We start from the raw sequence: 27387 nt of genomic DNA on the forward strand, positions 1-27387 counted from the left end.
TCCTTAGAGCTTCTGCTCAGACATGACACCATGTCCACTCATATTCATTGGCCAAAGCCCTCCTATGGCCAATCTCCCAATCTACTGGACAGGGACTCAACCCTTCCCACAGAAGTCACTGTAAGACAGACATGTAGCAATAATCAGGAAATGATAATCCTCTCACATAGAAGGAAGATCAACTGCTTCAGAATAATGAATCAACCTACAATACCCTTTGACTCCAACACAACAAGGAGTATTTCTCCCCATGTCAACTAACAAAGAATTCTTTCTTCTTAGAATTGTTACAAAACTCTGGGGCAACATTTGCCAAATTGTTCTTCAGAATATCCCAGTCCCTTCATGTGTTAACAGTTAAAGCAATTTAAAAGAATTCCATGGTCCAATACATTTGGCAAATGCACTATATTAATATCTCTGTTAATATTCACAATTTTTTTTAATTTAATAAATCTTTATTTTTCAGATTATTACAATTGTTCCTCTTTTTTTCTCCCATAGCTCCCCTCCACCCGGTTCCCACCCCACCTTCTGCCCTTGCCCTTCCCTTCCTCCCACCCTGTCCTCATCCATAGGTGTACGATTTTTGTCCAGTCTCTTCCTACACCCACCTTCCTACACCCTTTCCCACTGAGAATTTCCTATCCACTCCCTTTCTATGCCCTTGATTCTATTATATTTATCAGTTTATTCTGTACATAGATTTTTAATTCACTTGATTTTTTTGGTTCACTTGTTGATAGATATGTATTTGTTGTTCATAACTTTTATCTTTACCTTTTTCTTTTCTTCCTCTTCTTAAAGAATACCTTTCAGCATTTCATATAATACTGGTTTGGTGTTGCTGAACTCCTTTAGCTTTTTTCTTATCTGTGAAGCTCTTTATCTGACCTTTCATTCTGAATGATAGCTTTTCTGGGTAGAGTAATCTTGGTTGTAGGTTTTTGCTATTCATCATTTTGAATATTTCTTGCCACTCCTGTCTGGCCTGGATAGTTTCTGTTGAGAAATCAGCTGACAATCACATGGATGCTCCCTTGTAGGTAACTAACTCTTTTTCTCTTGCTGCTTTTAATATTCTCTCTTTTTTATATTCTGTCTTTTGCTTTTAATATTCTGTCTTTTGCTCTTGGCATTTTAATTATGATGTGTCGTGGTGTGGTTTTCTTTGGATTCCTTTTGTTTGGGGTTCTCTGTGCTTCCTGGACTAGTAAGTCTATTTCTTTCACCAGGTGGGGGAAGTTTTCGGTCATAATTTCTTCAAATGGGTTTTCAGTATCTTGCTCTCTCTCTTCTTCTGGCACCCCCCATAATTCTGATGTTGGTATGCTTAAGGTTGTTCCAGAGGCTCCTTACACTATCTTCAAATTTTTTAATTATTTTTTCTTTTTGCTTTTCCAGATTGAGTGTTTTTTGCTTCCTTGTATTTCAAATCTTTGACTTGATTCTTGTGTTCCTCTAGACTGCTGTTAGGTCTCTGTATATTTTTTATTTCAGTCCACGTATGTTTAATTTCTAGTTGGTCCTGTTTCATATCCACGAGGGTCTCACTAAATTTATTGGTCTTTTCTAGGAAATTCTTGAAAAACCTTATAACCATGGTTTTGAACTTTATATCCAGTCATTTTTTTTTCCTTTATTTCTTTCTTTTGTGATCTGTTTCTTTGTCTCCACATTTTCACTGCTTCCCTGAGTTGGTAGGGTAGCTTTGTGTGCTAGGTATCCTATAGGGCACAGTGGCTCAGCCTCCCCAGTTACCTATGGTGAACACTCTTGGTGCACCCTTTGTGGACTGTGTGTACAGCCTTGTTTTAGTTAAGTCTTGATTGTTGTTGGTATCAGTGGGAGAAGTTGACCTTCAGGCCTTTTGGCTTTGAGGATCAGCTGTGTCTACACCGGGAGAACTTCTATGCTGGAGATAGCCTTATGGGACAATACTTGCAAAGTTGCAAAGGCCTCTATGCTCACCTTGGATGGGGCAGAATCTCCAGGCTGAGCAGACAGTCTTGGCTTTCCATCAGCCCTGCCCTATGAGGTCCCTGGGTCTCAGTGTCCCTCGGTAATCACTGCAAGCACTTCTAAGAGTAAGCCTCCATCAAATTTTGCCCACTGCCAGACAGTCCAGTTTCTCCCCCAATGAATCTGAATTCCCAGATTCTCACCCAGAACTGGAGTTCAGCACAATGGGGAATTTCCGTTTCCCACCCACTAGAGAAAGCCAGTGGCTCACTCAGCAGACAGTCTTCTCTTCGCATACTTGCGCACAGGCCTCCAGACCTCTCTTCCTTTTGCAGCTCCCCTGACAGTCCAGATTCCCTCCATATAAGCCTGGGTCCCCAGAGTCTCCCCTGGAACTGGGGTTCAGTGCAGTTAGAACTGGGGTTCAGCACAGTAAGGAGCTTTTGTCTCCTTCCCGCCAGGCACTCAGCCCCCCACTCAGGTGTCTCTGTACCTCAGCCTTTTGCAGCTCCTCTGATTCTCCATCTGCTTTCCTCTTTCCTTCCAGTTGTAGAATTTCTTCTCAGCCAGCTTTCCTATGGTTCTGAATGATGTTTGTTTTGTCTTTTAGTTATAGTTTTGGAATTGTTGTGCGAGGCAACAGTTTAGGTGTTTACCTATGCTTCCATCTTGGTTTCTCCTCCACAATTCTTTATTGTCATATTAAGTGCTCTGAGAATGCCTGATGTAAAGATACCTACTTAACCCATGATTGGCATCAGAGAACTATTTCTATAATGGCATCCATTCATATCCCATGAGGTATTAGTAGCTAACACTGCCCTAAAGGATTATGGGAGAATCACTCAGATAGTTTCTTTCTATTTCCTTAATGCTGGGTGTCCAGATTGAAGGACACCTAATGATGTTAAGAGGAGGTATGCAGTGAGCCTAAAGGTCTGCACAGGCTTCCTTTTTTTTTTTTTTTCTAAAATCAAACTCTATGTTAGGAATCTGATACTACTCTTTGCCTACTAAATTAAACATAAAGACTCCAGACTGGCTTTTATTTATTATGCAACAAATATAAATTGAGCCCTACTTTGTGCCAAGTCCTGGGCCAAGCATTGAGTACATAGTGTGACCAAAATAAACATGGGCTTTGCCCTCATGGATGTACCAGTTTAAGAGAAGAGAAAACAGACATAAAGCAAACACAGGAATAAACAGCTAACCTCTCAGCAGTAGCCACCCATTTCTTCTTGAAATGCTCTCCACCAGTGGCCTCTCCTTTTCAGTTTCCTTCACTGACTCTTCCTCTTCTATCTGCTTCTAACTATAGAGCACCCATTACCCTTGCTGGATCCCCCTTCCCTTCTCCTATCTCTCCCTACATTAGGGGTGTCGAACTCAATCAGAGAAGGGGCCAAAATCTAAAATCCAGCCTAAATCGCAGGCCAAATGGTTTACTGAACAGTCATAAACTGTCATTGTGATGGAAACGCAGCGGAGTGCAGTGATAACAGCGCGGTGCGGGCCACATTGCAAGGCCTGGCGGGACGGATTTGGCCCGCGGGCCTTGTGTTTGACACATGTGCCCTACATGATCTCACTTATGCTCATGGTGTTAAATTCCACATATGTGCTCATTATTCCCACTGGTTTGGCTCAGTGGATAGAGCATTGGCCTGGGACTGAAGTAATGAAAGAGAATATTTTATTTAAATAAATAATGTCTCATCTTTCTGTATTTCCAAATAACCAACCTCAGATGAGATAAAACAGCTACATACATTGGCATGAGATGAATACTTAAATTTAAAAATGCTAAGTCAAGTCAATATCTTCCCCTGTGGTCACAGAAGCTGCCACGTTTTTATAAATTGCCTACATTCCCACACCCCATCTGGTGATGCTGGTATGATGCAGCCATGGATGACTTACTCTTCACAATAGTCCCACATTGATCTAGTCCCTACTTTAAAATGAAAAAAAAAAATAAAATAAAATAAAATAAAATAAAATAAAATAAAAATAAAAAAATAAAATATATATATATATATGTGTGTGTGTGTGTGTGTGTGTACATATATATATATATATATATATATATATATATATATATATATATATATATATGTATATTTTAAAGTGACAGAGCTTGCCTAAAACTCTCCCACACAACCAGAGCAGCAACTCAAGCGCATAATGCTGATTCCTCAATTTACTAGTAGCTGCAGGACCAAAGAAGGGGTCAAAAGAGGAGGACTGCCTGGATTGCAGAAAGATGTTTAACCAGCAGTTTTAATAACTGCACCTCTGGTCTTTGTGTTAATTTTGATCCTATTTTTTCCCCAAACCTTTCCTAAGGCCTCTTCTACCAGTCAAAGTGAGCTAGGTTTCACACACTGTTAGAAAAAGAGAGGACTGATGGAACCTGAGTACTGTATAGAGGGAAGCTGAGAGCCTTTTTCATACGTGATGATCTGCCTAAGTGAGTTAGGGTCCCTGATAACCACACAGGGAGACTCTCATTGTAATGTGGCCATGGTCTCTAAGGCATAGTGGTTTTGTGTGTGTACACAGAGGCAGCTTTTCCTCACCTTTTTGTCCTAAAAAAAAGTTTGTCCTTGGCCTCTCTTATGCTTGAAGCTTAGGGTTGCCCTATTGACAAGGGGGAAATTGTCTGGATTATATCTCTTCCTCAAAAATAAACATTTTTCAATTGCCATAGTGTTTTAAAATATGTCTTCTTTTTCTGCTAGTATGCCTTCCCTATCATACTTCCCTGGATAAATAGTTTGTGCTATAATATTTATTAACAAGGGACCCTCTGGACCAACAATAACTTTGGGAGTTCTGCTGGGCATTTGGTATGCTGTCCAGCTGAGTCCCCAACCACACTGTGAGTCAATACAAACACAGCAGATGGTGAGTAGAGACAACAGTTCTCCTAGCATGCTGCAGCTATGACCCTCAGCTCAGCCTCTGAGTCACCGATTCTGAGACTTGAGCTAGAACTTTTTATTTTTTTATTTAAAAAAATATTTTATTGACTTTTTACAGAGAGAAAGGGAGAGGGAGAGTTAGTCAGAACATCAATAAGAAAGAAACATCCATCAGTTGCCTCCTGCACCCCCACATTGGAGATGTGCCTGCAACCAAGGTACATGCCCTTGTCTGAAATCGAACCCAGGACACCTCAGTTCACAGGCTGACGCTCTATCCACTAAGCCAAACCAGTCATAGCCAGAACTAAATTATTCTTGAAGTCCATGAGACGAAGGTGGAACAAAGGGGTTATTATTATTTTTTTTAATCTTATTTAAGTAGTAAGGTGACAGAGCTAGAATTTTTTAAAAGAAGGTATTCTGAAAGAGAGATCATTGTCAGTTGAGTCTTGCAAAAATCCTCTTTCCATGTGCTCTACTAGTCCACCTTGGCATAAGCCATTCCCTGTGCAGTGTCTGTCATCCTACATCCATGCTTTCTCGCCATGGCCTGAACACTGTTCAGGGGTTCAGCTTAGATCAATACTGTGTGCTTTGTCATGCACCATTATTTCACTCACCATGCATTTCCATTTGATAGATGCTGAGGTTGTTCATGATGCAGAGCCGACTTGCTGCACGTACTATTTCCTTTGCCCTCCTTTGGTAACTTCCCAAGTTCACAGTCAGTAGTACTCAGTCATGCATGTATGCAAACCCTTAGACAACTTGGCAATTAAAACCCTGCCAACTGAATAGCTTGTATTTCCATTCAATAATCTCTTCACTCACTCATACTAAGTGTTCATTACACAGCTCAGTGTTAACAGCCCTTTAACTTGTCTCATCATGTTGTACATAACAGCACTCGCATTCTAAACTAAGCTCTAACACAATAGTATAGGGTGTCGAACTCAATCAGAGAAGGGGCCAAAATTTAAAATCCAGCCTAAATCGCGGGCCGAATGGTTTACTGAACAGTCATAAACTGTCATTGTGATGGAAACGCAGCAGAGTGCAGTGATGACAGCGCTGTGCAGGCCACATTGCAAGGCCTGGCAGGACGGATTTGGCCCACGGGCCTTGTGTTTGACACATGTGCAATAGTACTATGGAAATAATAAATAGTCATCTTAACTATGGTATCTCTAGCCATGGTGAATATGACAGATGCAGTACAGGGTGGGGCAAAAGTAGGTTACAGTTGTTTGTATGGAAAATAATATAAAGATCTATCTATATAAAAGCCCAGCAACCAAAGCGGCAGAATGACTGGAATGACTAGTGGTTATGATGTGCACTGCAACTGGCAACCAGCCTGATCTAGGCCCCAATCAACCCCCACACTGCCCCTCAAGCCAGCCTGGCCCCCAATTGGCCCCCAACACTCAAATTGGGGGCAGGGCCAGCAGACCAACTGCCCATGTTCCTCCCCTTGCTGGTACACCCCAATGGGCTCCCATACATGCAGGATTGTCAGACCTCACCCATGCACGAATTCATGCACCAAGCCTCTAGTTAATAAATAATAATACAAGAATAAACTATGTCATGAACTGCAAACTTATTTTTGCCCCACCCTTTATTTACCCAAATCCTTGCCTCTATACCCATTTTCAGTTTCCAATAAAGACTCACCACAAGCCCCAGAAAGTCAGAGGTGCACAGGGTGTGGCACTGGGCTATGATGACCCAAGTTGTTATAGGAACATCTGCTCAAATACTAAATTTACCGCTTAGTTGGTTTAGGAACTCTCTTCTTTTAGCCCCCCAAACTATCTCATGGTCCTTTTTACTTATTTTTTGTTGTTATTATTAATCCTCACCCAAGGATACTTTTTCCATTGATTTTTAGAGACAGTGAAAGGAAGGGATGGAGAGATAGCGAGTGAGAAAAACATTGGTGTGAGAGAGAAACATCAAATGGTTGCCTTCCATATGCAACTTGGTTGGGGGGGAGGGGGGGTAGAGGTAGAATAAACCTGCAACCCTGATAGGTGTCCTTGATGGGAATCAAATATTTGGTGTGAAGGTCAATACTCTACCACTGAGCCACATTAGCCAGGGTTTGTGTTTTGTTTTGTTTTGTTTTGTTTTCTTTTTTAAATCTACACAACTGCCTTCCCCAAAGCACACTAGAGTAGATCCATGTTTTCTGCCATTGTCTCCTCAATTAGTCCTTTTTCTTTAGGGCTGACTCTATGTTTGGAAATTTGGCATGCTTTCAGCCTCATTCCTTTGATGAAACTAAGTAAAAGTAGTAAGTGTGTTAGCTCAGAACCCAAGAACTAGGGGGCACCTATGGAATTGTGTCAGGGCAGGAAAGAGCATGGATAATGCAAGTTTTTGTTGGTGGCTATGAATGCTACTGGCATGGAGGACCAGTCTGTCCTGGCAGCTGGGCCCACCACTCCCCTTTCACAAAGGAAAGAAAGTGAGGCTTTTCCATCTTCTTAGCAGCATAGACCCAACCCAGAAGATAGGATCATCTCACTCTCTTCCACTTGAGGTAGATTGGGGAGGGTCTCACTCCTAAGGAGGCTTCCTGCAGCTCTCCCCTCCCCTCTGATGGAAAGATAAAGGCCTTTACTTCGCTGTGGAAGATGAGACAGAGAATTTCCTTATGCCACCACATCCTGTCCTGGGAGACTAATGCCAAGTTGGAGATTAATATAAGATGAATTCCACAGCTGTATAGTTCTAAAATACATAATCTGAACTTCTTATAAGCACTGAAGCATCTACATTCTACTTTTTTCTAAGTCCTGTCATCAAAAAAACACACAAAACATTTATCTTATCCCTATCTCTGACCTTTATCCCAACCCTACTCCAAACCAGGAATCTTGAGTGAAATATTTTTTCCCTATTTCAGAAGAGAATAATTAGAAGTGCTTTTTATTTGTGCACAGAAAAAATAGAAAAAAATGAAGAGGGGCTTCTATTCAGATTCTTTTAAACTGATAACCAATCCAAGTTTTTCTAGCATTTTCCTCTTTATCTGGATATTATTGGATGAAAGCAAAAATTACCATTACTTTGTTTTTTTTATAAATAGACTTCTACCAGCAAAGGCATAAGATTATTCTCTTCTCAGCATAAAAATTTCTGGTTTTGGCCTCTCCATGTTCTAATTGAGGCCCCACAGCTATTCCAGCAAGCAAAGGAAATCAAAGAAGATTTCCAGTGACAGCAATAACTTTACATTCTACCCACAGTGCGCTCTCTCTCTCTTTCTCTCTCTCCCTCTCTCTCTCTCTCTCTCTCTCTCTCTCTCTCTCTCTCTCTCTCTCTCTCTTTCTCTCTCTCTCTCTCTCTCCAAATCTTTACTATGAAATCAGCAGTTCCAGGAGAGCAGAGGTAAGTCACCCCCTCTAAATACTGGTGCTCAACATCAGGACACTGAACACATTTTCACTCTCTGTGGTAGATCTCCTCAGATGACTGTGATCTTCTGTGAGCCTGTGATTTACTAGAGAAAAAATAGAGAGGAAGAAAGAAAAATAGGAGGGAAAAAAGGAAAAATAAATAGTTGAAATACAGCAAATAACCCATTACGTTGTCAGTCTGGTGTGCTATAGGCTGCATTCCACCACACACACACACACACACACACACACACACACACACACAGTGATGTGTTGTTCAGTATAAGGAATCACAGCTTGTTAGCAGCCCCTTTGGCTGAATTCTACCTCTCAGACAGAAGTTGAATAGGGCAGAATTTGGATCCTAAAGGTCAGGGTAGGATTAAGAGGAAGAACCAAGGACCACAGACTTAGCCCATTTCAATTAGTATAGAAGGACCCAGAGGACAAGGACCATAGCAGCTAGCAAATACTTGCTAAGCACTAAGTAACTGCTCTCACTTGTAGGAGTTCAGGGGAGCAAAGAGATGGCTGATGTTGACCTAAGCAGGCCCTCACACCCTCTTATTCATAAGAGACCACTGTGAGCAATTACCAAGGAGGAGAGCCATTGAATGTCCATTCTGTTCCTGGATAAAGGACAAGGAACAGAAGACTGTCAGAGCCATTCAATCACAGGTGACACCTGGCCACAGGCTTTGTCTTGTCCCCTGAGAACAACACTGTAATAAGCCTTTGCTGCACTGCATGGTTTATTCTTTGTTTGACTAATGATCTCTTACCCAGTAGTCTTCAACCCCAGCTGCACATAGAATTACCTAGGAAGCTTTTTAAAAATTCTTATTCCCAGGCCCCACCCCAGATAGTCTCTCTGGGGGTAGCACCCAGGCTTCGGTACTTTTGAAAACTCCCTAGGTGATCCCGATGTGGGGCCAAGATTGGGAATCAGAACCACTGCCTGAAAATAACTGTCCTAATTTCCTCTCCAATTTTTCTCTGCCTTCACATTCTCTTATCTAAGTTGTTATAGTTCCCTTCTTTTTTAGTTTGATCTACTCTGTTCTTTGAGCAGATAAGTCTATAATACGCTAGTAAACCTTTTTCCATGCTTTAACTTTGCTTTTTCTCATCTAATTTTCATTGCCCACTTCACTTCCTTTGTCTTCCCATTATGTTTATTTTGTGTTGTGTTTTTTTCCAGTCCAGCATCTACATTTATGATGTGTTCTATATGGGCAGAATACAATAGTAGGCACTTAAATGCCACTAAGAATTACATCAATGCAATAATGTTTCCTGTTAAATTCTGCGTGACAGTTATGGGCTCTTGTCCTGTGGAAGAGTGGCATTTTAGCAAAGACTATCTCCCTTCCTAGGAATAAACTCTCTTGATATATAAATAAAAGATCCAAAGTAAATATATTTCAATAAACAATAAAAAGAACTTTTACAAATAGAGTAAGAAACCATCAAAAATTATGGTTTCTTTTACCTTGATTTTGTTTTTCAGGAAACAAGCTAGATGCCTGTTGGAGCAACAATAAAAGTTGTTCCTTTTAGTAGAAGCAAAATTTTACAGTGCCAAATGACAAAATGGGAAATTAATGACCATACCATATACTGGCTTAAAGTGAGCCAAGATGGCTTCCTGAAATTATATATCAACAAGGAGACATCTATGGCTCTGGTCTCCAGAGCAACTTTACTCATAGTAGATGCCAATTCTCCTTGGAGAGTCAAAACCGCCATGGAAGAGGAGGGGGTCTTCTTACTGTGCTGCTCTATGGGTGGTGCTGCTCCTCTGCTTCCAAATAGGCCACAAATCAAATCCTGCCCCTAGCAGCTTCCACACTGTCAGGTGACCTCCAGTGCCAGCCTAACTGTAGATCAATCACAAAGTGTACTCACATCCATTATTTCATGACCACATGAAGTGATATTATCCCAATTTTATTGTTTAGAAAACTGATGTCTTGAGAGGTTAAGTGATGGTATCAGGCACAAATCCAGATTTTCCAAGCCTTTTCTAAGTACAGTGGTCTCTGAACTAGAGCATAACTACTTCTTGAGAACTAGAGAAGGCACTGGAAAAAAAAGGACCACCCCCCAAGTTCCAGGACCCCATCCAGCCCAATCTTATAGGTAGTGTTCTGTTTAAGTCTTGTCTGAGAAAAGGTAGGGTTACCCAGCTGCCTGCTCTTAACAGTCTGTGAAAATTCAAAGAAAATGGAGGATGAGCTCAAAGAACTCATTTGAAGAACAGAAAAGCAGCTCCTCTGCTTGAGATTATGGGATGTGAAAGCTGAAACATAAATTCAAGGGCTTGCTAAGGGCCCCAAGACATCAAATATTTTTCTTTCTTTTTTCAATAAACACATCTTCCTCCATTTCTATGTAATTCATTGGTTGATTTGCCTGGGACCCGTAAGCAGCACTGTGGCCCTGAAAATGAAATATTAATGACCTCAGCATTACAGCCATCTCTAGACATCTTACACAAAAGCAGAAAGCATTTGAGGCAGTTTGTGTATTAGGGTCTCTTTCTTAATCCTCCTCTGTCTGGTCAGGCTGAAGGAAACAGAAGTTTCTATAATGATATAGTCTATCTTTAAAGCCACAACCCAAAAACCTGGGGTCCTTCCTATGGTCATGACCTTGGGAATGAGCTCCTTACTAGTCTTCCTTTGCTCTCCTTGTATGTTGTAGACAACAACTCACATTCAAGTCAGGCATCCTGTGGGCAGAAAAAATCATTTCATTTCAATCAGCACTTTTGAGGAGCAGTATGAGTTCTACAAGGAGTTTGGAGGGATTACCCAAGAGATAAAGACAGGCCGAGTAACAAGTGTGAGGCAGCACTTATATATCATAAAGCACTACATGCAAAGGCAACTTCAAAATTTCTACAGGCAAGGGGCTGAAGAGTAGTGATCTCATTGGAAGATGCCTTAGGAACTTGCCTGAGGCTGTATTTTCAAAATAGGAAGATGTCAAAATGGGAAGCTGATGGAGATGATGGGGAAGGAAGGATAAATCCCTCCAAACCACTTTGCCTCTGCTATTGACCACTCAAGTCTCAAATATCCTTGTTTTTATAAAAAATATATCAAGGAGGAAACTAACAAATAGCCAAGTAATGAGACAAGTGTTTGCAAATATTATCTCATTTATCCCTCACAGGCTGAAATAAACATTAGTTCTCCTGGGAAATCACATGAAATAAAAGTCATCCCCCAGGTCATGGGAAGATGTGGCTAATTGCTGTCCCTGATATAGAAAGAACCAGCACAAGGAACAGCCTGCACAGAGCCTGAGAAAGGTAGAGTCCAAAGGCAAAGCCCTGGCATACTTTCCTATCTTCCATCTGGGCACCCCAAGATAGGCTACATTTGTGTTCAAATTCTATCTTGCTCCTGCCATGTGACCTGACCAAGGCCAAGGTATGCTGCAGGTCCTGACTCTCCCAGACCAGGCAAGGCATGGCTTCTAGACATCCACTGCCCTAAGCTTCTACACCATCATAACTGATTCCCTCTCCACTACTGTCTTCTATCTCTGGCTTTGATTTATTATTAACATTGACTCACTCCTAGTCAGGCCTTAAGGAAGGTTGCCTTTGCCCATTAGCAATCAACTCTTAAAATTGCTTCTAACCTGTAGCAGATATAAGTCATAATCATAAACATAAGCACATTCTTGGGATTTTTCAGAATTACTTGCTGAATAATTTGGGAGAACTCAAGAGCAATTATCTAAGAAGACAGGCTTCTTTGAGCCTAGCTAATTGTTCTCTTGCTTTTAGTGCAATTTTAAGCCCACAACACTTCCTCCTGCCTCAGAGCTTTTTCTTACATGAACTTGTTTTTTTATATAGAATAATCTTTCCCTATACATGTCCCCTGATACCTGGTGTATCAGGCAGAGGATACTCTTGGAGTGGTGATTTGAGAGAATCTAATGAAAGTGGCATTTACAAAGGTATGGGCAGGTGTTATGGATTAAATTATGTCTCTAAAAAAAAGAAAAGATATGTTGAGTTGTCACCTCCAGGGGCTTGGAAATTGACCTTATTTGCAAATAGGGTCATTGAAATTAATATAATTGGTTAAGATGAGGTCAGCTCACATAGAGTGGGCCCCAAAAACAATATGACCAACATCTTTATGAAAAACAGTCATGCGAAAACAGAGATGGAGAGAGAACACAGTGTGACCAGGAAGGCAGGGACTGAAGTGACACACCAAAAGCCAAGCCAAGAACACCAAAGATTTGCAGCAAAGCACCAGAAGTTCAAAAAGGGACAAGAAAGAATCCCCCTACAGGTTTCAGCCCTGCTGACACCTTGATTTTGGACTTCTAGCCTCCAGAACTGTGAGGCATTACATTTCTATTATTTTAAGCCACCCAGTTTGTGGTTCTTTTAAGGCAGTCAGAGAAAACTAATGCAGCTGGGTTGTGGGAAACGAAAATATGATAAAACATCCTGGGTCTGACAACAAAGAAGCCACTGCCACCTAGTCCTGAAGCATGATGTAGAGGAGCTGTTACTGGATGCTGCAGGTGTAGGAGAGAAGCTATAGCCTGCAGTTGAGGAAAGCAGCCTCTGCCAATATGCATTTCTGCAGGAAGTAATGGGGGGTAATAACAACATACCTCATTCTCCTCCTCTCCAATCTTAGTACCTCCCAATGGCATACCAGAGAGCAAGGGAACCAGGTGGATGTTGTCCATTAAGGTCAGCCTCCTAGAGTAAGAAATAGAGTAAACCTGAAGGGACAAAAAGACTCCATCTAGCATAGATGGGTAACTTCTTCTTTGGAATCATATCTGCAAAGTCACTTCTTTAGGGAAGCCTTCCCTTACCAGATCCTGGCCCCAGCAACATGGTCTCATATTACTTCTGCTTCTGCGCAGTACTTATAACAGCTGCAGTGGAGGAATTCATTATGCAAATTATGCATTAAGTGATGAGGTCTCATGCTAGAACATAAGTTTTATAAGAGGAGAGATAACATCTGTCATTTACCAGTGAGTCTTTAGGATCTAGTGTGTAGTAAAAATGACAAAATTATAGGATGTGCCAAGAGCTAAGAACCTGATATAAAAAGATAAAGTATTTGAGTCCAGAGAAGCTGCCCTCAACAGCTCTCAAAGAACTATAGAGAATGGGCATCATTGTGTTCTTCAAGTGAGCACTGATGATGGAATTTATCATTTCAAAGAATGAGTCCACCTTGAGTACTTGCTAATGGTCCTCTAGGAATGGTTGTAGTGGGCAATTGGGCAAATGAGATGATTCAAGGATTAGGAGAGCAACTGCTATGAGATCCAGCAAACTTGAGCTTGCTTCTATCTGAATTTCTTCAGGCCAGTCTGGTCCCAGTCACATGGAGAAAACAGGAAAGTTTAGGTGGGTCTCTCCTCCACTAGCATGGGAATTTAGGTCCTGCAGCTAGCCTCAGATGTTGGGTGCTGACGTTGTTCCTGCTTCTTTGCATATCAAAGGATCCTCCTCCCCGCTTCTGCTGTACCCTCTAGTTTCCATTATTAATTTACCTGTTTATTTCAAAATTGCATAGATTATTGTTCTTGAAATTCAAAAGTGTTGGTCCTGAAAGTTCAAGCATGCCTCTGTTTTGAAAACATAAATTTAGGTTGTCATAAACTGGAAGGTAGTGGTGGTTTCTAAGTTTTTTAACAATATTTGGCTCTATGTAATTCAACATAGGTGACCTATCTTCAGAAAAGACAGATGAGCTCAATAAAGATCAGGAAACTGGCTCAAATTTGGAGACAATATTTCCTTTGCTTGCTCTTTTACACTTGGTGAATCACCCTTATGCAGCTATCCAACTTTGCCTAGAGGGAGTTTGCAGTCAACACAAAATCATTACAACACCCGCAGTCCATCGATCTTCTTATTTGATGGTTCTTTTGATTACAGCTGTAAATATCAATAATTCTTCTTGGCATTGATTGTGACATCACCACAGAGCACATAACAAGTATATCTAACATGAAAATGGAGCATAATATCAAACGTAATTTCTAGGGCAGGAAGCAGAACCTTATTATCAATCAAATATTATAAGCTGTCTTTACCTTTTTTCAAGTGTCCTTCCTTATCTGGACCACATTATCAATCTTGAAGGTGGTATTATCATCCCAGTAACAAGCTATAAGCTCTGTGACACTCCTGTGATTTGGCAAAAACCCCTCATGGGAAACAGAACAGCTGCCGACAAGGGCTGATTTCCTCAGTCACACATGTGTCACAGAGAAGGTGTTGACTCAGAGGAGGGACCCGGCAGAGGGTGAGTTAGAGGCAGAGCTATTTCTGAGTGGAGCCATGCAGAGGAACTGCTCACTCATCTATCTCACCCTCTTCTGGACAGGTAAGGTAGATCCTAGAAACTCAATCAAGTAAGACTAACAACAATGAGGCATCAAGAATGCCAGGGCCTGGAGTTCATGGACAGTGCCCCTTACTTGATGATTGTAGTCCCAGTCCTCACTGAGTCCCTGTCATGTCTTTGCTTTCAGGAGTCATGTCAGCTGTCCAGTTGGAACAAGACCAAGAAGTGACTGTGTTCTTGGCGATGTCTGCCACCCTCAGGTGCTCCTTGGAGGGAGAAATGATCAGTAACTACTATATCAGCTGGTACAGGCAGACCGAGGGTAACACAATGACTTACATACACCGAGAAGGGGGAATGTATGGCCGTGGTTTCTTCGGCAAGTTCCGGGCTAGCATTGATAGTTCAAGCAACAAGGCTGAGCTTGAGATCCTTAAAGCATCAGAAAGAGATGAAGGAATTTACTACTGTGCCAGCGACTACCACCCTGCTGCTGGCCCACTTCTGAGCAGCTCAAAAACCATAGAGATCTATGTAGAACAGCAATTTCAACAAGATCATGATTTCATCTTTAATAAATAGTTTAAGAAACGGGGGCCAGAGAAGGCTGATTTTCCTTCACCCTTGGTCACTCAGGAGCTCCCATGTTACTCAAAGAGGCAGCCCCAGTGGGTGTGGCCCAGTATGGGACAGGAGGAGAGACAGAGCCAAAGTCAGGAGCATTCACTGTACACTTTTAACAGTTTTCTTGAAACTTCATAAAAGATTTGGCCCCATACTCAAAGTGTTTAGGGCATTAGATTAAAGGGGCACTTTCTAAAATATGACTACAGGTAATGGATGTCCAGTTTCTCCCCAGTCACATACACCATGAATATAGCTGTTCTGGAAGGGGGGTGGGGGGGAGTGAAGAGAATCCCTTTCTTCAGCATCAACAGTATGCACTGCATTCTGTATTGTTTTGATGATTACTGACAGAATATAGCCTTTTGACCTTCCTTCCTTCTCTACCTCTGTACTTCTATATATATATATGTTAGAAATAAATCCTGGAGAATTTCTTTCTTATCCTTCCGTAGACAACTCAATTTAAACTCCACTTTTATCTTAAACAATGTACTTTCCCAGACTTAGATGATTGACAGACTATTCTGAGGCTGTACCTGTGGCTATCCTTCTGGCCTCATCTAGAATTATCTATCACTAACCTTATAAAATACCTCATTGGAACTTTCAGTGATGATGGATATGTTCAGTAACTTGATTATGGTGATGGTTTCATGGATGTACAGGTATATACAATTTATCAGACTGTGCACTGTGAATATTTGCATTTTATTGCACATCAATAAAGTCAAAAATATTTTTTTAATTTAAAATAAAAATAACTGTCAAAGCCTTATTAGACTACTCCAAGCAATGTTTAGGGAATACTTTCTCCAACTAACACTTCTTATCAAAGATTCTATGATACTTTCCACAAAAGTACAAAAAGACTAACAAGTTTGCAGACACACACAGTTGGTTCCAGTCAGGGCTCCTTACTTGTTTCACCAAGAATATTCCCAAACCTCCCACCTCTCATGATTCTGCCTGGCTTTTCATTCATAGAGAGATAGATAGATAGATAGATAGATAGATAGATAGATGATAGATAGATACACATATATATGCACATATATACATAATGTATATAGTTATAATGTGTAATTATTCTGTGCATTTTAGCCATGACCTCATGAGCTCTTCTCATTTATCTCCCCAAACAGGTACATTTCCAAGAATCTCTCTTTTCAACTCTTTATCTCAAACCCACTCACTCTGTCCTAGTGTCCTAATTCCAACATAGGCCTCTACCTGGCCTCTACCTCACTGCCCCACTCTGTTGAATGGTTTCTCTGGTAAAACTGTCTCAAGGCTCTGAATATTGATTTCTGTCCTTATATAAAATCAGGTTCTCAGATCCCCATCCAGATTGGGCATCTTGAGCCCTACATTATTAGAAGGAAATTTGGATCCAACTTTCCTGGGATGTATCCAAGTTACCACCCACGCCCTATCATACTCATCTAGCCCACTACCTGCTATTCATATCCTGTTGTTCTTCTTTAAATCTATGCTAGATTTAAAGGTGAAGAGCACTTCCAAGACTGAAAGGGTACAATTTTCTCCCTGTTTGAAATCATGACTTTGGAAAAGGAATGACATTTGGAAGCTGATTATGCAGATGCTGTCAAAGTTTTGGTACCATGCTGTTATAAGGTTTGCAAGATGGATTCTTAGGAGGAGACCCAATGGATCCTCTGACAAAAACCTGGAAAAATGTGTTTTAGGAGGAAGAGGAAAATATCTGGGCAAATTCATAAAATTGTATGTTAATTGTGATAACAGCATCTTGCTATTGTTGCCTGCTATAGTCCAGGCACTCTTCTGAGCACTTTACATCTATTCTATTATTTCATCCTCAAAACAATTTTTATTTATTATCCCCATTTTATAAATGAGGACATGAAGGCACAGGAAAGCTAAAATACTTGCCCAAATTTCCAAAGCTAGCAAGGGAAGGCAACAGGTTTCAGACTCTGGAGCGTGTGCTAGAGGACACAGCACGATGGGGGAGCCATAGACAAGGCTACCTCCAAAACGTTAGAAACAGGGATCAACAGGGCTGTGCCCTCACCACCAGACCTGTTCAAACTGATGTTCCTTCCCATTTGTCAAGAAATTGGGATAATGGAACAGTGATCCAGATGATCTGTCAAATGTTTTCTAACTCGGAGACTTGGTGATCCTGACATAAACTTTACACTGTCTTCTAAAACCATCTAGGGTGAGGGTTAAGACTAGGAGTAAGCCTAGGACTATGTTTACAGTTAGGTTTAAAGTTAGTGTTAAAGCCTGAACTAAGGTTCTGCTTAGGGTTGATAAAAGAGTTCCAACTTCCCAGTGTTGTTGTAAAAAGCTAATGACAGAAAGTAAGTAAATTGGGTGGCACATATAGCACTAGTCAATAAATGCTACATATATATATATATATATATATATATATATATATATATATATATATATATTTTATTTTTTTTTAAAGAGGAAACTAAACAATGAAATAATTGAGGAAAAAGTGAACTAAAATGCTGAGTGCTGACAAGATGCAACCACTTGTTTTTCATCTTTTCCCCCCATTTTAGTGTGGTGACACTAGTTAACAAAATTATACAGGTTTTGGGTGCACAATTCCACAACACATCATCTGTATACTGTACTGTGTGCTCCCTATGCCAAGTCAAGTCTCCTTCCATTACCATTTATCCCCCTCCCTTCTCCCCACAATCGCCACACTAAAGATGCAACCACTTTTCAGGTGTGGACTCACTCAGTCCTTATGACAACCTCATAAGGTGGTTACTCTCAGCTCCATCTTACAGATGGGAATACTGAGCCTCAGGGGGACTAGGTAGCTTCCTGAAGGTTACAGAAGCAATGCCAAGAACTGGGTCTGAGTCAAAGGCTGCCTGTCCTGGCACTGGGCTAGGGGCTGTGGGATATACTATAGTAATGCATCACCTGTAACAATATCAAAATGAAAGAAGAGCTGGGAGCAGGTGTGTAAAGTCCAATCATCTGTGTGATGCAGGGGGTGCCTTTGACTCCTGGGCCATCCCCACAAGGGGATGGGGGTGGAAATAACTAACTCCTCCCACCTCCCAACTCTCCCTCCCCTGCTTTCAAACACCAGTTGCAATTTCAGCTCCCAGGCTGCTCTCCTGAGATGCCTCATTCCCTGGGTTGAAGGAGGACAGCGGCTACCCATGGCATGGGAAATGACCCCATACCTCTCCTTCCTAATGCTTGTGGAAGGCAATACCTTGTCAGACTCTCTGGGTCACTAATGCAATGACTGCCTTCTCTTTTACTTCTCAGGGCCTGCCTACAATGGCAGTCCAGGGGTCTGTGGCCAGTGGGATGAGAGCTAGAGAAACTCCATGGGTCTCTGGCAGGTCCACAAAATTGCTAACCTTACCATCTACAGTACAGTGAGGCAGAGTGTCTGAGTTGGTCTCTTCCATTCTCTCTGTTTTATTATTACTTTTACTGGTATACCAAGGCAGCAAAGGCCTCAAGACCTATTGTCCACAGTTCTCTACATTCATAATGAGCAAACTGACGCCAGAAAGCACAGCAGTGAATTAAGGTGCAGGAGCCACCATGTGAAAGAGAGTTGAGTTCAAGCCAAACTTAACCTGTTTCAGAGGGAGTCTGAGCCTGATGCAGTGTCTGACAGGAGTGAGGCCTGATAATCTGTCCGCACTGACAAGATGAAGACTCTTCAGAATCCAGGCTTCTTTCCTGCTCTTCCTAAAACAGTCTATTGCCTCCAAATGTTGCTTGAAATGACAGGAATATGCATCTCTGATTTTTTTTGCAAGATACTTTATTCATCCCTCTTGCAGATACCATCCCTCCTTTCTGCTTAATTGTCCCCCATAGCATTTATTACTATTTGATGTGCTATATATTTTACTTCCTTATTTATCTGTTATCTAGCTCTCCACTGGAATACAGCTCCAAGAGGCAGGGATTTTGCCTGTTTTGTTTATTGCCTTACCTCCAGCACTGAGAATAAGTCTGGCACAAAATGGGCAACCAACAAATGTGTGGAATGAGCAAGTGAGTGAAGCATTGAATGAGTGAGTACTACATTCCCTACCCTGCGCTGGAAGCTGGGGATGCAGCAGTACACAACACTGGTGCTAGCATTGCCCTCTGAGATGCTTTCTCTAAGCCTCGTCTAGCCACTAACAAAATGCTATTGACTGTAACAAGAATGTCTGAAGGGTAACTAACAGAGTACTCTAGAACACCAAGTTACTTAACCCTTGGCAAGCAGACATCCTGTGCCTGTGTTCCTTGCACATCCCCCATGGCAGGAGTAAAATGGGGAAGATAGCAGGCTTTCTCCTTCCACTACCTTTTCTTTCCTTTTAATCCCAAGGCCCCAGGCCTTGAGGCTTGGACTGTCAGAGAACATTTCTACTTTATTTTTAAGGGATTTTGCAAACTTTTTCTCCAAACAGACCTGCTGGGTAAATTAAGCCACAATAACACCTTTCCTAAACCAAGAGTAATTCCTAACTCCCCCTCGTTCCCCCATTCACCACCACCAAATGATTTGGGCGTTCTTCAAAAATGCAGAATCTGGGTTCTTTTTTTTTTTTTAGAAGTTCACACATACACAAATGCATTATGGATGGTAGCGGCATACAGTAAGTAGTGTGTATCAAACACTGAAGGAATTCTCTGAACGCATATCCCAGATTCTCAAGAGCTCCCAAGGAGCAGCATGCCTGGTGACAGGACAAAGGAAACCAAACCAAAAAAGCAATTGCTTTTTAAATAAGACAGGTTCTCAAACTGTTTAAAAAAGAAATCTAATAGCCTTAAGTTTTCAGTTTACTTGCACACATGTGGGAAAATAGGAAAGTTTAAATTATTATTTTCTGCTTTAAGGACAAAACCTCATGAATACTTATAAATTTAAGAAAAAGAAATGTCAGTACAAATATATTGCTATGGCAGAAAATTATTAAGAAAGAAAACTAATGCAAAGTATGAACCTTGGGAGGTTAAAATTGCTTTCCTAGAATATAACATTGAAGTATTTATTAATAACAGTTTATTAAGTACCCACTGTAAATACCTACTATGTGCCACATAGCTTTCTAGATACACTGGGAATACAATGCTCAGAAGCCCATGACTTTATTTTAGTGAAAATAAATACAAAGTAAAATATTTGTTAGATGGTGATAATTGCCATGTAAGACCCTACAGGGAGACCGAATATGCTATCAAGGGGCTATGGGAAATAACTATTTTAAATCAGGTGGTCAAGAAAGGCTACAGTGAGATTACATTCGACAAAAGCCTGAAGGTGGTCAGGATGGTAATATTTGGAGTCTGGATGTTTGCCAGACTTTTCTTTTAGAAATATTTTCATGCCCCACTTTATAACACATAATAGTACCAGCTTTTCTGTAACTGGGAGAATAAGCAATAGTTTTGTCTTCTTACCTTGCTGAGAGCTCTTTCCCAAAATAGTTCAGACTTTCATTTTTCAAGATTAAGTAATAGAATTCCATTAATTAGCACAAAGTCCTAAAAAGGTCAAAACTTAGAAGGTGAAATGGGAGATGGTAGAGTTGGAATACTGACAAATGGAATATATAACACTGAGCCTTTTGTCTTCTCTCCCCACTTTCGTGACCACCTTCCATGAATTGATGAGTGTTGCTTCCTAAACATAAAGCGAGATATACAGATTGAATGACTCCTGTCTCACACTGATCCTCAAGATCCAGCTGCTCTCACAGCCCCAGGAGACAAATCTGCAGCCTCATCTACCTTTGCAGACCGATGTGTCTCCTGGAAATGGGTCCAATAGATTGGGACCCTGAAATAAAACGTATTTACCTCAGTGAGGTTCTTGCTTTTTCCTCGTCCAAAGAAAGCCAGTCACAGATAAACCTGGGAGGGTCGGGGGTGGGGGAAGGGGGGAGTGGAGTGCTTGTGGAGAAAGCTGGAGTGTCTTCAAAATCCCTACCAAAGCTTTAGAGATTCGTCCTCTAGGACTTCTGGGTGTGCCTAGGGTGGGCCCCAGAGGCAGTTTCATCCTCACCCGCCATGTGGCAGAAGTGAGCAGTATTGCTCATAGACAATGAGAAGGAAAGTCGACATCCACAGGACAGCACCAGGGAGAAATGTCCTGTGTTGTCAGAAGCTCTGCATGTCAAAGGCCTCCTGTTTCATAAAGACCTAAACTGCGTCTGCAGAGCACATGTTATATTCAAGAGTGCTTAACAGGCAATTAACTGTCCCAGTCGTCTAAAGAGGAGAAGAATTTAACGCGCCAAGTTTACAAATAAGGAAACAAAGAACCACAAAGGGGTCAGTATAACAGTCACTACGTTAAACAGTACCTATTGGGTGCCCATGGTACTACCCTTATAGTGTGGTCTAGGAGCAATAACCCTCCTCTGTTGCAAAAAATCAGCTTAAAAATGAGTTCACAGCTAATCCACTTGTCAGCATCCAAATCATTATTATGTTTTCCATGTGAAGGACATCCTCCTCAGCCCTACCCCTTACACACACAAACACATGCACAGTGTCAGAACAGTGAAAAACTTTAATCACCTCCTGGTTCAACCTTTTCAACTGAAGATGTAAAAACTTCGGAATGAAGATATTAAGTGACACTCGCACCATCACACAACCAGCCAGTGGCAAAGCCAAAGAGCACAGGTTCCCAAACTCCTGGTCAAGAACTCTTTCCCCTGTACTCTGACATCTGGTTGCCATGGGAACCATTCTATTGCAGTGTATTTCCAGCCCACATCCCTGCTATGCAATTCTTCCCCTCCAATCAGCTGGAAAATCTTTCTCCTCCCAGCCAAGCTGAGCCCCTTACAGTAAGTGACTTTGCAGTTTGAAGAGTAGGAAGTCTCCTCTGTGTTGTGGGAGTACAAAGCCCTAAAGAACTCCAGAGTTTGTCTTTGTTCTCCACCTCTTTCTAAAGAAACTCCTTGAGCCCTGCATAAGTTGCTCAGTGGTTAGAACATTGGCCTGCAGACTGAAAGGTCACGTGTATATACTCAACAAGGACACATGCAGGAGGAAACCAATCGATATGCCTCTCTCACGTTGTTTCTCTCTCTTCCCCTCTCTCCCCCCTCCCCTCCTTACATTCTCTCTAGAAGTCAATGGGAAAAAAATATTCTCTATCCTTGGGTGAGGAAAAGAAAGAAGGGGGGCGGGGGAGAGGGAGGGGAAAGGAGGCAGGAAGGAAAGAAAGGAAGGAAGATGGGTCCTTTTGCATTCTAATGGGTGCCTAGCTTCACACTTAGAGTACATGCTGTGGATTGAAAGAACAAAGACCAGTCCTCCCCTCTCATCTCAACTTAAATAAATCCCACTCTTTAGGGACCCTGCTCCTTGCTCCCTGACCTTTATCCCCATGGCAGTACCTTTGATCCTTTCTGTGGAGCAATAGATGAATCAATGGCCAGAGCCTGCCTTTCATTTAGAGACAAAATCTCCTCTCCTTTCTTTTCCAAAATAAGTACAAGTCAACAATATGACAATGCTGTTAAGAAAAATAAAGTCAATGGGGTGCTATAAGGTCATAAGAATGGCAATATTATGATACTCAGCACCGGTCACAGGCCCGGTATGTTTCCAAGGTACCCTGAGTTAATCAGGAGAAATTAGACAATATTGAGTTGTGGCATGTAAAGAGTTATTACATGATAGAAAAGAAATCCAGAAACCTGTGTTCAAAACCAGTTCTGCACTGCGAGAAGAGCCCATCACTTCACCTCCCCAGGCTCATTATAAAGTGAAGAAGCTGGAACTGAGACAGCCTGAGGGCCCTTCCAGTTCTCGCCCTCGATAACTGTGATCAGTCATCCCCATTACAGATAAGTGGAGAAAAAGAGAAAACCTTCTGAAATTTCAGCAAAAAGAGGTTAAAAATAAAATATTGAAAATGAAAATTATCAACAAATATAAAGAGGTACTGCTGATAATAATAACGGAAGGCCTACAGTCATGTGATACTTTACATGCAAGTCACTGTTCAAATTAGTTTACATACTTTGATTTGTCTCATCTCTTCATGATAACCCATTACAAAATTATCCCTACTGTACAGATGAAGAAAGCAAAGCAAGGAGAGGTTAAGGCCTTGCCAAAGGTCTTAGTGCTGGTGAGTAGCTAAGCCTGGGCATAAGCTCAGGCAGCCTGCTCCAAAGATGCCCTGCCACATGACTCGAGAGCTTCTTTTTTCTGGTGCTTATTGAAAGCTTTTAAAAAATCATGTCTGTGGGCATGAATGGATCCAGTACCTTCCCAGAATCCTTTCTGACTACAGTAGCTCTATTCTATAAAAGGAGGCTGTGCAAGGAGGGCAAAACTATTTCCTATTGGGTGCCCATGGTACTACCCTTATAGTTTTCATCCAAAAAGTGTTTGTGGGCACTTTTCCACCCTCTTCTCTAGCATGTACTGTCTTTCCTGGATGACCTTCCTTGTGCTGTTTCTCTATGGTCGTGCAAGAGTCATCAGTTTGGAGGTACCATAATGTCTGTCTCTTACAAGTTTCATCCGTTCTTTCTCTTTTCCAGAGGTTCATTCACTGAATCAGCTAGTGGATTCGGAGAAAGAGGGACCACAACTCCCTGATGATCACCTGCAACACGTCTGGCTTTAACTTTGGATTTCTCTGGATGAACTGGTACAGCCAAGCTCCAAAAAAGACCATGTGAATATGTTTCCAAAATTAGTCCTTTGGGGAATGTTAAGTATTACACATCTTACCTGGAGAGGTTTGTTATCACCAGGAATAATATCAAAAATCAGTTGTGTTTATAGACCAACAGATTAAAACAGGAAGAATCAGCACAGAATAATTGTGCTTTCACCACAGTGAACCATAAAGGAAATAAAGGAGAAAGCTCTCTGGTGGGCAGAACAAAAGGAGAACCTGTAGAAACAATCAGTGATCTTTCTCCAGCTGGGTCTCCCCATCCCAGGCCTGCACTTCCTTCCTCATCAGCTTGGGACTACCCTCTTCGTCACATGTGAAACACAACCTCTTCATTCTGCTCCTTTGAACTTCTCAGTTTTTTCAACTTCCAACTTACTACATCCAGAGCTGGTTGGGCCAAAAGGTAAGGAGGTAAGGAATCAGTCCTGAGTGATCTTTCCAAAAGTTCTGTTGGCAGAAGGATTGTTCTGAATAATGATTGGGTGGTCAAAAAATCTAACTCACACCTGCCCTCAGGTGGAGCTGGCCACCCATCACAGTTGTTTTTCTTAGCCTTTGACTTCTAGGACATTGGAGGAAAGTGAGAAAGAGCAAAACATGTAATGATGAACTGAAAGAAAGATGGGAGTGGGGTTTTATCTGGGTTCCAGATACCTAACTTCTATAATCATTCCCACATTTGCAGATCCATGAAAACATCTTTATTGTGCTGTTAACAATAAGTTTTATGGCACAATTTAAGTAGGTATATTTTCCTCTCTTTAATAGGTGGCAATATAGTGAATATCTATAATAATAAAAGTATAATATGCTAATTAGACCAGATGTCCTTCCGGAAGAAGTGGGGCTGCCATTGGCAGGAGGGTAGCCTGGATCACTAGTGCCAGAGGGAAGCTGGTGCCAGCAACCAGGGGAAGGAAGGCCTAACCATGCACAAATTTCATGCATCGGGCCTCTAGTAGGTAAAATAACATACAAAAAATAAATATGTTTAATCATTCACAAAAAAATATTAGTATGTGTTGAACTTAAAAACAATAATCTGAACATGGTCCCTAACTTTGGCAAGGTCCTTTCACTGATCTTAAAATGAACAAGCTTAAAATTTTGTTCAAAAAAATATATTTTGGTCTATAAACTAAATATGATTTTATATGTGAGTCCTTTTTAGTAGTAAAAAGAGCATGAGCTGTGGAATTCAACAAAAATAGGTAATTCCACAGTTCCTCATTTACTCATATGGGAATTGATCAAGGCTGCTCACCTTCTCTAAACCTCTATTTCCTCGTTCATGAAATAGAGACAATAATACTACCTATTTCATAGGGTTATTATGAGGATTAAATGAAATGATTGCTAGCAGGCATCTGGCACACCGGGGTGACAAGTACACCAAAGGTGCTCAATAATGCTAATACTTAATTCCCTTAGTTATTAATGGTCTGAAGGACAGTGGTTTTTGTCCTGGAAAAAAAAGAAAAAGATAGAAAATGAGAGGGAACACTGACAATGACTACCACCACTTTTCAAAAAAAAAAAATTTTTTTAAATCCAAATTGCTGCCAGTATTATTTTCATAAAAATACCTCATCAGGAATGTTCTTTCCAGACAACCTCTCTAAATTATTTCCCTGCACCAATGATAGTGAAAGCCTCAAAGACAAGTTCATTATTGTGATTGTTTGGCTCCCCAATAACATTGTGTCTTCATTGCCCTGTGTCTATTCCAGATGAAGGTGGCTCTGGCCAGTCCCAGCTTTATCAGAAGTAACAAGGAGAATGGATTTTTATGCAAAATCTTTTTCCAATAGATTTGGTTCAGATGTCTAAAACAATCACTGGACAAGGGGATCTCAGTTTTCAGAAGTTTGCCCTTATCTGACTTTGAGGATGCTCTCCTTCAGGACGTCACCTGTGTTGTTTGTTTAATATTTTTATTTTTATTGATTTTAGAGAGGAAATGAGAGGGATAGATAGAAACATCAATGATGAGAGAGAATCATTGATCAGCTGCCCCCTGCATCCCCCCTACTGGGGATCAAGCCTACAACTCAGACATGTGCCCTTGACTGGAATTGAACCCGGGACACCTCAGTCTTCAGGTCAACACTCTATCCACTGAGCCAAACCAGCTACGTCTCCCAGTATTTTTAATTAATGTACCCTTTTATTAATAGAGATATTTTCTCATCCTTAAAAAGGAAGCTATAAAATTTAGTTACTAACCCATTAGGGTAGCATTTGTCCATCCTCATTCTGCCCATGCTGTCTATATGGGGTTCTCCCTATGCTACTTGACCAAGAAAATCAAATAAATGAATTCCTAATGATTCCCCCAGATAAATAGCCTTGTTTCAGTCCTCTAGCTTCTTCCATTAAAGAACTATAGAGGCCTGGCTGGTGTGGCTCTGTAATTGAGCCCTGACCTATGAGCCAGGACCTGGTCATAATTCAGTTGCCAGTCAGGGTGCATACCTAGGTTGTGGGCTTGAGCCCCAGTAGGGGGCATACAAGAGACAGGTAATATTGTAGATGATTCTCTGTCATCATTGATGTTTCTATCTCTTCCCCCCAACTCTTTCTCTCTCTGAAAACAATAAAATAATAGATAGATAGATAGATAGATAGAGATGATAGATGATAGATGATAGATAGATAGATAGATAGATAGATAGATAGATAAAGAACTATAGAGACCTTATCCAGTGGAGCTAGGAAGAAAGACCAAGGAATCAGAGCTGTGCCAGAAATGCATGTTCTGATAAAAGAAGATTATGAGAATATCAATAGTAAACCACATGCTGGATGGAAAGGAGCAATTTGAGAGCTGAGAAAACTTTCACCTGCTAACCAGAGCTAGCAGCCTATTGGGAGGGGAAATGGTTTGGAAGGCAAACACTTATTTTCTTTTGTTATGATTTAGATAAATCAGTTAATCTCTTTGAATCTTCGATTCTCATCTGTTTAATAGAGAGTTTATATTGGATGACCTATAAGGTTCCTTCAGCACTAATAAGCTATAGGTCTCTGACCAGCAAGAATGAGAAGAAAACAGTTGTGGGACAAAGGAAATCAAATTTGACAGATTCCCAAGCTTGGGAAGCACAGGTTTCTGCCTTGCTCTGACCCAAAAAGGATAAAATAAAGTAAAAAGAACTAAATGAAATACACTCATGATTAATCAAAGGGAATTGAAAGTCATTGCTAACCTCACACCTACCTTGCTTTGCCTCCAGCTCATCTCCCTTGGGACACTCCTCCTCTTTAATGCCTCATCGTGATTCTCAAAAACTGTGATCACTCAAGGTTGAAGCTTTTAATCTCCCATGTATAAAAGGATATGCAAATAGAGTTCAGTTTCCTGTTGAGTCTCTGCCAAGGTCTTAGCCTGGCAGTTCTGGGAAAGG

General features: G+C 41.1%; 1 long non-coding RNA gene and 1 gene segment (V, D, J or C); one reads left to right on the forward strand and one right to left on the reverse strand.

Annotated features, from left to right (window-relative positions):
* Positions 1-8216: 8216 nt before the first annotated feature.
* Positions 8217-27291, reverse strand: LOC123652696. Its single transcript, XR_006742163.1, has 4 exons — positions 27201-27291; positions 10929-11033; positions 9792-9825; positions 8217-8403 (listed from the first exon to the last, which is right to left on the reverse strand). It is a non-coding gene; the product is annotated as an uncharacterized LOC123652696 (long non-coding RNA).
* The window catches only part of LOC118724741, a 48198-nt gene continuing 35289 nt past the window's right edge, over positions 14479-27387 (forward strand). The window contains 2 exon segments of the C gene segment in view: positions 14479-14694; positions 14843-15163. Coding sequence covers positions 14649-14694; positions 14843-15163 — 367 coding nt within the window.

The sequence above is a fragment of the Pipistrellus kuhlii genome, unplaced genomic scaffold (genome assembly GCF_014108245.1).
Source record: "Pipistrellus kuhlii isolate mPipKuh1 unplaced genomic scaffold, mPipKuh1.p scaffold_m20_p_1, whole genome shotgun sequence".
NCBI lineage: Eukaryota > Metazoa > Chordata > Mammalia > Chiroptera > Vespertilionidae > Pipistrellus > Pipistrellus kuhlii.